This window comes from Larimichthys crocea, chromosome X, assembly GCF_000972845.2.
Source record: "Larimichthys crocea isolate SSNF chromosome X, L_crocea_2.0, whole genome shotgun sequence".
Taxonomy (NCBI): domain Eukaryota; kingdom Metazoa; phylum Chordata; class Actinopteri; family Sciaenidae; genus Larimichthys; species Larimichthys crocea.
The window spans coordinates 10,300,981-10,317,436 of record NC_040020.1 but is presented as its reverse complement, the minus strand read 5'-3'; the positions used below and the strand labels follow the sequence as shown (position 1 = coordinate 10,317,436).

General features: G+C 46.6%; 1 protein-coding gene across 1 annotated transcript in view; it reads right to left on the bottom strand.

Annotated features, from left to right (window-relative positions):
- Nucleotides 1-14,438, bottom strand: part of pcdh7a (protocadherin 7a) — a 40,985-nt gene extending 26,547 nt beyond the window's left edge. The window contains exons 1-3 of the mRNA XM_019256396.2: nt 12,601-14,438; nt 9,802-10,978; nt 4,211-4,993 (exon numbers count right to left, since the gene is read on the bottom strand). Of these exons, the coding sequence (XP_019111941.1) occupies nt 4,211-4,993; nt 9,802-10,978; nt 12,601-14,024 (3,384 nt within the window). The 5' untranslated portion in view covers nt 14,025-14,438. The remainder of the gene's footprint in view (nt 1-4,210; nt 4,994-9,801; nt 10,979-12,600) is intronic.
- Between the last annotated feature and the right edge of the window lie 2,018 nt (nt 14,439-16,456).

Here is a 16,456-nt window from a genome sequence, read left to right as displayed (position 1 = left end):
CGCTCATCATATTTAATCCTGGAAGGATTTCGTCGAAATGAAAAGCTGCTTTTCAATTTTATAATCCGGTAGACCTAATCTCTCCGCCGGCGCTCGTCCATACAGTCCAATTAGATGGACAAGGCCGGTCGGATGAGCCCTACTCAACACAAAAACGGCCACGTCCTTGCCGTGTCACAAACACCGTGGCAGCCCGTGTTACGACGACCCGGCGCTGACCGCCACAAAACTCTGCAATGCACAAAAAGTGTCAACCCACCTGTTTCTACCGCAGTCTTGGCCTTGTAAACTGTACATTGATTAGACTTTGTGTGTGTGTGTGTGTGTCTGGTTCGATTCAGCCTTTGTGGCACCGCGCTCCCCCCTGCTCTCCATACACACACACACACACACACACACACACACACACACACACAGGATCCAGAGAGAGAAAGTGCTCACTACAGTAAAAGAAGAAGTCGCACTAGTGAAAACGCTGAGTCAATTTATTCTCAGAGGTCAGTGCGGTGCAGAGAAGACGCAAAGGTAGCAGTGGCTGTGGGTGTTTAGATTTATGACCGTGCATACGGCTAAAGAAAGGTGTGTGTGTGTGTGTGTGTGTGTGTGTGTGTGTGTGTGCAGAGAACGACAGAGAGGAGCAAAGGGTGAGAGTCAAAAAGGAGAGCGAAGAAGAAAAGAAGGCGGCGAGATGAGTTTCACACCGAGATAAAAAGAGAAGTGAGAAAACCAGAGGAAACGGAAACCTGAATGTTTCAGTGAGTTCAAACAACCACTAGGACCTTTGTTGTGGTTGACTGAGGACGGCAGACAGGAAGAATAGGTCTGTGGTTGTTGGAGTGTGTGTGCTACGTGTGTGTGTGTGCGCGTGTGTGTGTGTGTGTGTGTGTGTGTGTGTGCGTGTGTGTGTGGGTTAGTGGTTAGAGGGTAGAACGAGGCCACTTTGCCCATATTGACTGCAGTGCCATGTGACTGCTGTGATCATTAATGTGTCCTGATGCCAACGGGTATCCTGATGACCCACATCTCAGCAGTCCACTCTCACTCTCTGGCTGCCACCCAAAGCAGACCTCTCTCTCTCTCTCTCTCTCTCTCTCTCTCTCTCTCTCTCCATACTTTTCAAAGCATGCACTATAACCTTCTCCATCAGCATTAGGACAGGCATCAATACTTGTCAGGTACCAACCCAAATCTGTCTGAGTATTAAAGTACCAAAAGTTGGTCTCAAACATTATTTTTTTTAAATCTCATATTCACGGCCTATTTTACACTGCATTTATTTACTTATCTACTTTTTGTTAAAACAAAATGTTTTTTTATGTATTGAAACAAAGCCTAAACACAATTTACTGATCAGCCATGATATAATTTAAGTTAATATAACATCACGGTTCATTGATTTATTAAGGAATATTTACAGTGTTTACAGGACGATGTATTTACGGTTCAGATTTACAGCAATGCAGTTAATTGTGTAATTCCTTGTACTTAAATCATTTTAAATGTGTAAAAATCTCATTTGTATTATATCTGTAATATTCTGGAATGTGATTATTGCTTCCTATCAACGTGAAGAGAGAGTTGGAGGCATTTCAGGCATTTTCTTTTTCTTATTAACCTTTCTCTGTCTCAATATTGATAAAAGGAAATGAGGAATTGTTTTGTACCATTTTTTTCTCTTGTGGAAGTAAACGGTTTAACCCTCTGGGGTCTGAGCATTCGACCCCCATTTGCAAAAGCAATTGATAGGAGCTATTGATAGCACCCCAGAGGGTTAACTTAGAGACGAGGGGGATCGTTAGAGTGTCACACTGAGGAAACCAACACGTATCATTTTGTTATCTGCAGCAAAACTCAGGTGTCAGGTTGGCATCAGCATCAGAAACACCCAGATATCTGATTCTCTGCCCGCCACTTTCTCCTCTTTCTCTTAATTGGCTTCCACCTGCCTTTTTTCTCCATTACTGCCCCTCTCTCTCTCTCTCTTTCACACTTCTTTTCACACCCCTCTTCCCCTTCAGCTAACCTCTATCTCTCAATCCCGCTCCCTCACGCTCCTCTCCTCTTCATTTTTCGTATTTATTCAAAAGTCCATTGATATGGATACCCTTCCTCCGCCCTTCTCCTCGGTGAGCAATTTAGATTTAAAAAAAAAAAAGGTGCAACACCGTCGGACTGAACTATTTCGTGATCTCGTTGCCTCCCCGATGCAATCTAGCTCCTCATCCATGACGCCCGGTTTTTATTACTTGCCTATTTCCATACGTTCTTTTCCTATTTGGAGCACCCCGGTAGGTCTGATGATGTGCTGACTTCAGATGAACAGTTTTTAGAGTTTTCACTGACCCAGTAAAGTAGCTTTGAAATTCAAAGCCCCCCTCCCTTCCCCTTCCTTCCTTCCTCCACCCCCTTCCTCCTCCTCATCTCGTTTACTCCATCTTCCTCCCCTCCTAACCTCCTATAATTCTCTCCCACTCCTGATCTAATGCTATTCCAAATTCTGTCAGCGTCCCAGTTCCTACATTTGGCACATACTCGCCACCTATTACTCCCCGAGTCTATCTCTGACTTGCACTCACGTATAAAATGCATATGACTTGATGAAATAAGCGGCCCCTCGAGTGCAGTGACAGGAACCCACCGACATAAACCTGCTCATGTCGCCAAACTGTTCGAGTTAACTAAATCTGACACGTAGGCTATGCGGATGCAGTCACGCACAAACACACACAGCCTTAGACACACACACACACACACACACACATGGAGCTGTGTATGAAACCCCTGACTGCTGGATATTTTGGGGGCGGGTTAGGGTGGGTAGGAGGTACACTCCACTGCAGCGCAGGAGTTAATTACCCCATACGATCAATAATTCATTATGCTGTCAGTTTGTGTGTCGTCCTGTCTCCGTATATGTGCTGGCATGTTTTGAGTACACGTAAGCATGAACGCCAAACTCTCCCAGTAAGCATTTTCTTTCCCTGGGAACGGCAGATTAAGAGGATTGACTCCGTAATGGATTAACCTCTGGAGTGTGTGCGTGCGCGTGTGTGTTCCTAATGTGTGTGTGTGTGCGTGTGGAAAGGGATCAGAGAAGCCCGTGTATGAATTGATTAGCCTAAGAAGCTCCTCTCTCTCCTTTTTAATGACCACATCAGCACTTTTTCACCACGGGGAGGATAAACGTGGAGCTGTCCGTCAAGGAAATGAGACACCGCCTCTTTAAGAAGGGTTAGCTGTCACTCAAACATCACTCTCGGGGAGCACTCCCCGTGGACTTGGGAGACCCTGCTGTGTCAGTGTGTGCACGCTGATAGATGTGTGTGTGTTTTAGCGTGCAAGAGCGTGGGCAGAGGCATAAGTGACCGTCTCTATGCAGTATTTATCTGACAGCAGGACTCTAGCTTTTAAACTTTCCTGAGCAAAAACCAAATCCATTGCATCCATTATCTACGCAGCTGATATTGTTTACGGGATAAACATGTATGCTAAATGGAAGAAAGATAACAGCTTGACAAGGGAAACAGAAAGACAAAATGACCAATTACCCTGTTGGATGCAACAATTCGCCCACTCCCTCTGCGTCTTTACTCCAACTGAACTCCTCAGGGGTTTATACACATCGTCACACAAACAGTCATGCATATATATATATATATATATATAATACACACAAAGGCACGTTCACATATTGTCGGGCTACAATGGGGGGTTGACTCATGCCCCCTGCATTAGATCTCTGCTAAACAGAGGGCTGACGGTTGACATGGAGCGCGCACACACACACACACACACACACACACACACACACACACACACACACACACACACACACACACACACACACACTCTGACAGCAGGGTACCATCACACAGCTCACAGGCTTAGGACGCTGACACAGACACACAAACGCGTGTGCAACACACTGACAGCTATTTTGTAGAGATAAAAAGGTGTTTAGACATTAGCGACGGGGTGCGCGGTACAGTGTGTCAGCGTGTGTGTGTGTGTGTGTGTGTGTATAATAAGAGATCAAGCCAGCCAGGAGTAGAAGGAGGAGACAGATATCTGGAGCCAGAGAGCGGACAAAAGAGTGAGAAAGAGCTGACTGAGATATTTAAGATAGAATTACACAAAGAGAGGACACAGAGGACCAAAACTAAAGATCCAGAGAGTCTATGTGATCCCAGCCTATTCCCAAAGCTCCTACCTGTTTGCTGTACTTGTTCCCAGTCTGGCAGCCATATTCTGAGCACTGGTCAGACCCCAGGGACATGGCATCAGCGTTGCCACTGCCCCCACTACTGCTGCTGCTGGAGCCGGCACTCCCCACACAACCCCCGCTGCCCACAAAGGTGTTGGAGGGAGGCAGATCCTGGACCGCCTGGTGCTTCTTTCCCTCAGCTGGGGGGGAGTGAGGCTGCAGATTCACCGCGGGGAGAGGTGAGCTGGATTTGTAGTGCCTGGCCAGATCTGGGCTCGACTGGTGTCTCCTGCCGCCGCCCATCCGAGGGCTGCCGGGGTCACCGTCCACGACACAGTAGCGGGCCGCCAGGCGCTCGCTGGCGCTGCTCAAATCCTCCTCATCGTCGTCGTTGGCGTGGCGACGCAGCCCATTGACTGTGACGATGCCACTGTAGAGTGACCTGTCCGACTTTCCTCCTCCTGCAACTGCACTGCCGCCACTTCCGTTGCGTTTGTCTCGCCGAGGTTTGCGTCCACGGTCTGACCCCCTGCCGCGGCCGGCCTGTGGCTGAGCCCCCGGAGGACTGAAGAAGTCCTCCTCTGGCTCCTTCTTACCGGCCTCGTAACCGTTCTTGCCTTGAGCGCCGCACTGTCGAGCCGTGACAACAAGGAGGATAACCAAGATAACAGCTGCGGCTCCCGCCAGGACACCGATAGCTACACTGAGGCGTTGTTTCCCCAATGCACGCTCGCTGTCTGGATCCCCGGCGATGTCCAACGAAAGAGGAGCCATCAGGCTTCGGGCCACCTGGAGCGAGAGGGAGAGTGAAGAAGAACAAAAGAGAGAGAGAGAGAGAAGATGCAGAACGACAGAAAGAGGCAAACCATCAGTGAGAAGAAAGTCCCAAACACCGACTGTAAAAGATGACAGTGGGTGTGAGCTACTGAGAAACATCAAACAGCATCTTCAACTTAATTAAACTCATCACTGCGTTTTAGTGGGGGAGCGTCTCCATTATTCCCAGACACATAGAGTGTTGCTAAATATATAATTGCTCTTGGTTCCCAGTTGCAGCATTTCAAGTTGCGCTTGTAATGTCTCCACTTTTGCGATCTGGTACAGGAAATGCATGGGATCAGACTGTTTTAGAGCTCATTAAAAGAATGAAAGGGAACTTTACACAATGAGGGGGACAGCTAGAAGAGAGGGAAAGCTGGAGAAACAGTCAATAAATGTGCAATAATGGTAAGAGACAAGCTCTGACTACGTCCCCCCAGAACACAAACACATCTACTGTCTCATCAATGAACAATGTCCCCATTGTAAATGATAGCGTAGGCGTGGATTTGTTAAGGATTTGCAATCACAATTTTTGTTTTTTTGCACAGGGAATTGGACGAACAGACAGATAGAAGGCGACTGTAAACATGTGAGCTGGATCTGTTGTTCTGTTCAAAATTATTGTTTGCAAAGGAAAATCCGTGTTAATCCACTTTGATCAATATATTTTACACTGCGGTAATGTTCCTCTGTGATCGTATATATATATATATACAGGGAGGGCAGTTGCACGCACATGCTCCGAGCTTGTACACTAATAAAAGGATCATTACAAGAAAAGTGGGTTATGCAGAAACAGTCATTACTGGTTATGGAGGCAACAAGGCTGTGTGGCGTTCACAGCCTCGGCTGGTAAACGTGTGGCAGGCTCATGAATCAGAATATTTTCTAATCAATACATAGCAACTATGTTTCGAAGAATCATTAAGCAGAGACACGACAGCAAAATAATGAAACACCCAGACAGACGGTGTAATCTATGCATGCACCTACACAAGCCCACACAGAGTGTAAGCTGTCCGTTAGCGAGAAAACTCATTCAGCAGCCTTGACACCTCATCTCGGAGCTCGTGTGACAATTCCTTTGGACTGTCAAGGCTGAAAATTATATACTCATGTAATCCCCGCCGCTTTAAGAATGGTGGGTAATAAGGCTTGCAGGAATGAACGGGAGACAGATAGAGAGTGAAGGTGAAAAAGAGGAGTTCAATTTGAGCCCCCGTGGTTTGCAATAACCAAATAAAATAACTACAGTATAACCTGGAGTATTGGTAATACTGCAGAGAGTGCTGCACAGACAGCTGCACTGTGTACCTTGCTTATTACATTATCCAAGGCATATTAGGCTTACTCATATAGAGAGACACATTATTCACTTCTCGTCGCCCCCCCGAGCGAAGCACGGGACTGTATTATATTTCATTGTTTCATCACCATCTATCTCTGGGTTAAGTTTCATTGTTTTTGAGCGAGTTGTGTTGGTTCTATTCCATTATTGTGCTTTCCACTGCAGAGGGGCCTCTCCGCCAGGCTCCGCTCTCCCTTCAGCCCCATTGTTCTTCTCTTGCCTGCAGTATTCCTTTTCCATTCACATTCTGCTGTGCGTGTCTCTGGCTTAGCGCATCCCTGCACTGTCTGCTGTATTGTGCGTGCGAAACGAGGAAAGAAAATAGCGATGCAGTGTCGTATACGTGTACATGTGACAAGTACGCCAGCACTTGTGTGTGTGTGTGTGTGTGTGAGAAGAAGAGATACCCCGCTGAGTGCAAGCTATGTATAGACACCCAAGTGCATGCGCCTATACGTTACGTGTGTATAGGCATGCACAGGACGGTTAAGTGTTCAGCGGGATAAAGCACAGCTCTACCGCATTTGAGTGCATCCCTCTGACGCATCCCAAACTCCCAGTGGAATCTTCCATTCTGCTGCATGAGCTTTGTTCCGGCTGGGCTTAACACCACCATCTATCTGCTCCACTCTCCAAGGAATCTGTTATCTGCATGTCACTGCAGAGATGCCAATGCTGCAACCAAGACAAAGAGTTCTGCCCCGACCACACTATTGACCCAAGCTCAGAAAGTGCCTGTTCTCAGTAGTAGCTCAATGCGTTTCACGGCTCCGCATTAAGAGCAGAGAGGTGCAGTTTGGTAACTGTTAATTAGATTAATAAAAGAAATATCCCACATTTCAAGATAAGAAGATACTCTTGATCTAAGATGAAACTGTGAGAATGTGAAAATACTATCACTAAAAGTCTGTGAATCAGATCCAGAGTACAATGTACTTTTGATGTACATAGTACTTTAAAGTTCTCCGAATGACGCCATCTAAAATCTCACAACTCCTTCTAATTCCTTCTTCCTCTCACTCAAACTCTGCAGCATCATATTGTAGCTAATTACCCAACATGTGGTTCACCCAGTACTGTTGGATAGAAAAGACTGGAGTCATTTTCTGCCGCGGTGCTGCAGCAGTAGCAGCCGTTTTCCTTCCCTAATTGAATCTGGCATGCATCCACCACTCGGTTTGACTTCATTATGAGATGGAGGTATTCTCTCTTCAATGACTTCTACTCAATTACTCTGCCAAGTTCCTGCCTACAATCAAACTAAACTATGCATATTGTAATCAAAGACGGCTTTTTGTACCAGCTTGGACATATTACACCCTATTGTTACGTTCAATGGCCCCGGTCATTTAGGCACACTGCAGTTAATTCAACCTGTCAACACCATTGTTCCGCCGCTTACCAACTGTTCTGTTCTAATCCTCACCTCCTTGATTGTTCAATTTGTACTTTTCATTCTACTCTTAAGTGACAGCGTTACATTCAGGAGGTGTTCTGGAGCTTAAATACTGCACCTCCTGTTGAAGAAGTGCCATTTTTGCCAGTCAAAATTCACATTCCAACTTGTTTTTCTTCTGCTAAAGTAAAAAAAGGCTTTTAAGTGTCGTACAAAACAAGGATACTGAGAGCTCAAAGGGCACGCAAAGCACAGTGTTACTGTGGTTGCTATGCGACTGCCTAGGATAGTTAAAGCAACATTATTGAAAATGAGTTTGAGCTACAGTTTACATGATCTACGTACTTGGAAACCTTACACATTCCCAGAGTAACTCTATTTTATTCCCTGTTTGACACAAATTGAAATACTCAAGCAGGACCAAAGCAGGACCACGTGTTAGTTTGCAGTACTTGCTCCAAACATCTGTATTGTAAGGTGTGTCCTTGGAGAGCAGAAACCTTGGTTCATTTTTAAGAGACAGAGAGAGAGCTACAAAAACATCTTTTTTTGTGTGTTTTGCTACAAAAGAGATTTGCAGTGTATTCAAGGATGGCATAGTGTTTTGAGGGACACAAACAATATCAATGCTCCGGCACAATTTTGGAGGTTTGTGCCTCTTATCTGTATCTGTATGTTCTTCTCTTCCTCATAAATGTGTAATTTAGGGTTATGCTGTTTACGTCACATTAGCATGCACGGACTTGACAGTTGAAGACCTTTTCCTCAGAGAAAATATGAGAACAAGTTTCAAGGGGAGGGTTAAAAACCACAAGCTGTTAGCCTGAGAACCAACACTGTAACCGCAAGGCCACTGAGCCGATTTAATTATTAGTCAATACAAATTACTTTGCCCACACACCAGAGACGAAGTTTTAGTAATTATTACCTGCCAGCATTTATAGCTTTGTTGAACATTTTTTAAAGCATAATGGGAAGTTCGTTTGATTAACACCACGAGGGCAGCGAAGAGGGAAAGATTTCCACCAGCAAAGCGTAATCTGAATGTGAACCCATGCTGTTGTAGTTATTTCTGGTATCCCAGTAATGTCTCCGACTGTAGTCAATTACTTCTTCACCCCAGTATGGATCTTGCTGTAAAGTTCTTGGTTCCAGAAGACCACACAGTTTCATTCAATAATAGCAGCTATATTAGTGCTCACACATTCACTCCAGTCCCCCCCTCATAAACATTATTCATTACTGTAGAGTTTATAGTCCATGGAGTTACTTTCCTCCAAGTCTGACCGCTTCTGTTCTGCTCAGAATGCACTGCGTGACACAATGAAAACCCCTGAACCTCATCAATATTCAGGCCTATAGTGAAGAGACACTGCTAAAGTACAACTTCTATTCAAATGAACATACTTCAACCTACTCTGTATTACAAGGCCAAAACTGGGACAGGCCCGTCTCGCTCTTTCTCTGCCTCTCCAACACACTCACCCCTAATGCTCTCTCTCTCTCTCTCTGTCCCTCTCCCACCCTTTCTCTCTCTCTCTCTCACACACACACACACCTAATGCTCTAAGCTCTTGAGTTCAATGTCCCATAAAAGAAGAACCACTTCAGTAATAACAGTTATTTTAACCACAGAGTCATTATAAGAACGTATTGCTGGACAAAGAATATCCAAACTACAAAGAAGCTGGTATTGCCGATAGCCCTCAAATGAGAAACGGGGTTCTTTATCTGGGACAAATATAGACACAATTATTTCCTCAAAAGTGGGAAAGAAATTGCATCATCATGCAGACTGAAGAAACTGTGCATTTATCTCATTCTATCATGAATATAATGGTCAGACCGGTTTAGTTTAAAAAGCTACAATCAGTTGCCATTAACACCCTGCTCCGTCTTGTCAGAGTGGCCATTATGTGAATGGATCTAAGGGCTGTATGCTCACTGTCATTATTGGTTATCATCACTGACTCTGTGGCATAACAGAGAACAATAGGATAGCATGTGCATATACATGTCTTTCAACATTACCTGTGCATCCACTAGGGTTGCGTTGGCCAAGCTCTCATTGATGAAGACATGAACCAGGGCAGTGGCACAGAGAGAGGGGGCGCCGCTGTCATTGACCCGGACCACCAAGCGATGAAGACCTCTGTGGCGCCGCTCCAGAGGTTCTGCCAGAGTGATGACTCCGTTGGTGTGGCCAATCTCAAACAGTCTGAAGGGATTTCCCCCCACAAGAGCATAGCGAAGGTCTGCATTCGGGCCGGTGTCTGAATCTATGGCTGTCACAGTCCTGACAATGGTGCGGGCGCTGCTGGCAGGTGGAAGGAGAGTGTAGGACTCATTGGCTGGAGAGGTGATTGAGGGGGCGTTGTCGTTTTCATCTGTCACAAAGAGTGAGACAGTGGCGGTGGCAGTTTTGCGTGGCTCTCCTCCATCCACTGCCCGGACGCGGAAGGTGTAGGTGGAAAGCTTTTCACGGTCAAACGATGCCGAAGAGAAGATAGTTCCTGTGTTGTTCTCAATGGAAAACACCTCTTCTTGCTCCTTCTCACCATCTTCCCCTTCTGCCTTCTCTCCCGCCTTCTTCTCATCAACTCCATCCATCTCTACGAACAGGCTAAGTTCTGCATTCTCGCCTTCATCGGCGTCGGTCACAGTGACCATGCCAACTGGGCTGTTGGCAAGCAGGTTCTCTTTCACGTAGAAAGTAAAGATTTCCTGGACAAACTTTGGAGCGTTGTCATTGCGGTCGGTCACCTGAACGACAACAGTGGCAGAGCCTTGCAGAGATGGGGTGCCCTTGTCCTTGGCAATAACCCGGAGTTCATACCTCTCTCGCTGCTCACGGTCCAGAACACCGGTGGCACGGATATCTCCATTATCTGCGTCTATGTAAAACGGCCCATTACCAGCTGGATCCAGGGTGTATGCAATCTCTGCATTCTTGCCACTGTCTGCATCTGTGGCTACAACAGTGACCACCCTTTCACCAGGTGAGTTGTTCTCGGCAAAGTGGACCTCCACGACGCTCTGGGCAAAGGTTGGAGCATGGTCATTGATATCTACGACTCGCACCATCAGGGAGCTGTTGCTGGACAGACTGGGGCTGCCAGAATCTACTGCCACAATAGTAACACTGTACTCTTTGGTGGTCTCATAGTCCAGCAAGGCAGAAGTATGTAAGAAGTATTTTTTCTTATTCCTGTGAAAATAATAAGAAAAGAAATATTATAAATATAGGTGCTACTTTAAATGGAAATGTAATCTTGCCCACAAAGTAGTCAATCAAAGTGCTAGTGCTGTTCTCTCCTAGTCGATTATCAGTTACCGAGATGTTGGTTGGCTAAAAATTATTTTGTCAGTTGTCATTGTGATGTTTTCTTTATAAGAAATGTTCTATTATATGCTAAAAAGCCTGAGGTGACACTGTCAAATGTCTTGTGTCTGAACAGATCATGCCAAAGACGTGAAGATTACAATGATTTGAGACAAAGAAAAGCAGCAAATCCTCACATTTGAAAAGCTTTCAGCAGAGAATCTTTGGAGTTTTTTGCTTTAAAAATGTCTAAACTGATAGATTCATGTCAGAGTACCTGACACCTGACTACTTGATTAATCAACTAATCATCTGCTGTGGTCTTTAACGCCCAAGAGATCTTTCTGCACAACTGCAGTCATCTGCAGAGAGACAATAATACCGCAGAAACTGTGACTGATTCTTTTAATTAAACCAACTAATCGACTGGCTGAAGACCACATAATTATTACTTTGACTCAGAACTGCTCTAGTCAACAACAGCCCGACAGTCAATACAACACCCAGCCTTATTGTACGGGTGTCATAAGCAGTAGCATTAATATCCTAAGATGGCATTTTCTATTTCCCACACTCCCTCCCATTCAATAGCTTCAGGAAATATCTGTACAATTGACTTGAAGAGCATTGACATTTACAGCCTGCACCGCTGTAATAATATCACAAAAATGTCTAAAACCCTTGACTTTATGCTCAAAGTTTACAGATTGTATGGCATTCTGACAACTCTGTAGCCTTTAGTGAATGAGTGGCACTACTTGAACCGAGCTTTAATGAATCTGTATGCAACAACACCTCCCTGAATTCTCTGTGGAAAATGTAAACTGTTGCAATACAACCCAAGGCTGGAGTGTGGGTAAGATTTATAGGAACTGCATGCTGAATGTGTAGCTGTCAAGATAAGAAACATATTGGCTACAAGCAGTACCAGCCCCTGATGAAAAAGACAAACATACTCTGTCTATGAAGGATGTCAAATCATACCTTTAATAACACTCGATAACTGAATTCAAATGGATGAAACTCTGATAACAGTAAAAGTAAGATACTTGAGAATATGTTCATAAATCGATCGGTCTTAATGAACGATAACCACTTTTAAATGAGCGTCGAAATTGAATAAATTGTTCCTGGTAACTTTATATGAGCTATATCAAAACAATATTTTCTGATTATGCATATTTTAGTTAATGTTTTCTTTCCCCTTAGGTAAAGTGATGCCTCACACTGAGCTATTATTTCAAGTGCATTATTATTTCATGATTACCTTACCGCTGCTTACCATTTTCATGTTCCCTCAAGAAAAGTAGTGCATCACCCTCCCCAAATGACAGGGACTTATTACTAGATACTGGTTCATTACAGTATCTAGAAGTCTGTTTAAAAGCTACTTATTATAGTCCTTTATTTAGGAACTACTTATTAAGAAGAAGGAGTTAGTTCCTTCCTTTGTGATGAGTGAGGATTTCTATGACTTACTTTGTGGGGTTACCTTTGGTTTGACTTACCTGTCAAAGGCTTCATCTGCAGGTAGAGGTGGGAGTGCTGTTTCACCAGCTGGCTTCAATGTGAATGGGACGTCTCCCACAACGGTGCACGTCACAGCCCCGTTCTCTCCCTGGTCTCGATCTGACACCTGCACCAGAGCTACAGGTGTGTCCACCAGGACATTCTCTGGAACCAATGCTGCTCCATCTCGAACGGGGATCCGTCCGATCTTTCGGATCTCTACGACTGGGACGTTGTCGTTTTCATCCCGCACAGCCAAAATCACGGTGGTGCGGTCGGTGCGGGGTGGCTGACCTCGGTCTCGGGCCATTACTGTGAACCTCAGTTGAGCCACTTCTTCCCTGTCAATCCTGTGAAGAACACTCAGCCAACCAGTTGCCTCGTCCAGCCGAAGGAGTCGCCTGACGGATTCGGTGGCAGCTCCAAAGACGTACTCCACCTGCCCGTTAACTCCAATGTCACGGTCAGAAGCTCTGACCTGGAGGACAGGTGTTCCCGGAGGAGCATTTTCTGCCATTTCGGCCTCATAGGTGGACCTCTCGAACTGTGGGCTGTTGTCATTCACATCAGTGATGGAAACACGTAGCAGTGCTTGAGAGGATCGTGGTGGGTTCCCTCCATCTCGAACCCTGAGGACGAGCTCGTAGGAGTCTTTTTGCTCACGATCCAATGTACCTTTCACAATGAGCTGTGGTTGCTTTTCACCATCTGGTATATCTGCAACTTGTAGTTCAAACACAGTGCTCCTGGCTCCTCCTCCATTATCTCCAGTTCTACCCCTCCGGTCCCCAAGTCCATCTACTCTAGTAATGGGGTTTCCTCCTGCTGTGCGTCTTGTTGAACTTGACCCAGCTCCACCATCCTGGATCAGCTCGTACCGGTCAATGCCATTCCGTCCAAAATCCCTGTCAGTGGCTGTGGGCAGCAGGTAAAGGGTTCCTATTGGGCGATTCTCCTCAACTGAGAGCTGGAGCACAGGTGAGGGGAAGGAAGGTGTGTTGTCATTGATGTCTGTTATGACCACGCGGCCTTCAAACAGGTCCACCCAACTCTGCAGCGGCCCTATCACTGACACCTCAAAGTCCAAGAAACACTCATTCTCATCAAAGATCATCTGGCACTGTGGGAGCTTCTCTCTGTCGATGCGCCGCGGGCCTGTCGTCAGCTCACCTGTCACATTGTCAATCTTGAAGAACTCTGAGCCGCTCTCCAAGGCGAAGGTGACATCCCCGCTGCCCGTACCCGCCGTGAGACCCAAGTCTGCGGCCACGTTGCCAATCTTGACGTCAGGTGGGCCCTCCTCCGCCACCCGGTACCGGAGAGCTGAGTCGGCACCCGGTAGCTGAGTCAGCAGCTGCAGCACTAAGACCACGAGGCTGAGAGCCTGCGCCGCGGAGGAGTGCACTGCACCAAGCCTCTGCATGGCTCCTTTCCTTTCCTCTCGCCTCTCTCTCCTTCCCGCTCTGTCTGCCTCGGAGCTGCCTCTTCCTAATCGGTGCGTCGTGGCGCGGTGCGCCTCGCAGCGTGGGTGTTTGATTTATCCCTTCTTACCTGGTCGCTATCGCTCTCTGCGGACCGCCTGCCTGAGGTCCGGGGGAAACCTTCCGCACTCTTCTTCACTGTAGTTGACTTGAGCTGGTCGCAGGCTCCTTTCTTTTATCCTCCTCCTCCGCTCACTAGTTCTTTTTGGACCAACTTCTATAATAAGAAGAATAATTGCGTTGTCTTGCCGGGCTGTTCGTGCCACAAAGATATGAAAAAATCCATCCCGCTGCGTAAAAAAACTAATTCATCAGTCTTTGATTAATCCACTTCACTCTTCCTTTCTTTCCCTCCCCCGGTACGCGTATCAGTTCATAACGCCGTTTGTAAGTTCTTTATTTTATTCCAGTCACATTTGGGACAGCAGCTTTTCCTTTTTCACAGTTAGAAACTGCAATGCAGCACCGCACAAAAGGGGGGGAGAGAAAACACACACACACACACACACTCACAGCTCGGCTCTCCGGATACCGAGCAGAATCAACTCACATCCCCTCCTCAAAGAGGAATAAAAAAAAAAATCAGTTTGGAGGAAAAGAAAAGTCTTTGTGATGCTGCTGCTGGATCTTTTCTTACCTCAGATCCAGCTTTCTCCCCGCAGTGGAGCAACGTGCCAAATCGTCGGATTCCTTCCTTTCCTTCAAGTTATGAGGAGACAGGAGTGCGTTTCAGAGCGAGTTTCTCAGAATATGTATATGTCATGTGTTTTTTCTTTCTTCCTCTCTCATGAAGCATAAAAAATCAGAACCTCTCTTGGTGGGCTGAGCAGGGAGATCCCAATACCATCATCAGTTTAGCGTATTCCTGTACAAGCCTGTGTTCGGGATGGATGTCTCGGTGATGGACCGAGTGTAGATGCGTCTTTTTCCAAGAGTCCCGCATTCTCTCTCTCTCTCTCTCTCTCTCTCTCTCTCTCTCTCTCTCTCCTCCACATGCGCCTCCTCCTCCTCCTCCTCCTCCCCTGGCTTTTTTTTCCCTCTCACCTGCGCTGCTTGGGACTGCTGCCGGTCTCAAGCGATGCTCAGTCTCTCTCTCTCTCTCTCCCTCTCTCTCTCTTCCTCTCTACTGCAACATTTTTCCCCGGCCGCGTAACTCGATCGTTGAGCTGTAACGGGAGAGGCAGTAGAGGCGGTGTTGGGTCGCCGTGTGTGTGCGTGTGCGTCTCTCTCTCTCTCCCCCTGTGTGTATGTCGGTTACCAGGAGGACAGACCTCACCTCCTCCTGTCATATAGGAAGATTAAATGGCTTGGTGTCCCGGCTGCTGACAGCTCCTGGTTGGGGGGGGGTGAGAAGAAGAAGAAAAAAAAATCTTTATTCAAACATTCATACAAAGGACAAAGAGAGACGGAAAGAAGAGAGAGAGTGATCTGGCTTTAATACAAGTCAGCCCGGTGCTCAGTCATATTTCTGCTGGTGCAGCTATTTTGCCGGGGCAAAGTGTGGGAGGCTTCATTCATTCTTTTTCTGGGAGAGACAGAAATTGTCACACACTCTCTAACGGGCTGGGAAATGATGCTGTATAGGCTTAGTGGCACACTATCTAATGTTTCCTCACTGTACTCCACTACCGCAACCAATATTCTAAAGGGGCAAATAAATAAATAAACAAGTAGTATTCTGTCTGCTGTTGCCCCCTCCTTTTGTTATAAGTTATTTATTTATTAGATTTTTTTATGTTAAATGCTCCTCCACCTCATGCATCCACACGCACATGCACTCTGAGGATGCTGTCTCCCGGCGGACCGACAGACCGACCTGCTCGGTGAGGAGCGCAATGCAGCAGCGGTCTGCTGCTATTGAACACTACCGGGGCTTCCACGCTGCCGCTCTGCTAAACCGCTCCCCCTTTCCTCCACCACCTCCTCCTCCCTCCCTTCTGCATTTCTAATTTCCAAGCCAGTCAGGGCCGTTCTAGGTCCAAAATTTGCTGCCCAGCCTGGCTGGAAAGTAGGGAGTTCCCCCCCTCTAACATAATGATATTGACCGAGAGACAGAGTGTTTTGCGCACCAGCTATTAGTGAACACTTTATGGCTGGCAGCGGGTAAACACAGACTGACAAACTGCAGAGAGAGGTCAGATATCTCTGCAACCCCACCACACACACACACACACATGCACACACGCACACACACTCTCTCCATCACACTTTTCCTCCATTGTTCTCTGCCACTCTCAGCTGCACCATGAGGAACTCGTCTGCGCGTGTTCGGGGCCTCTTTAGTATTCCAGAGGCATCGGCACACGCGTCCGCTCCAAGCGCGCACCCACGCCCTCTGTCGTTCGACCCATACGCGCGCTTTTATCATTTCCAC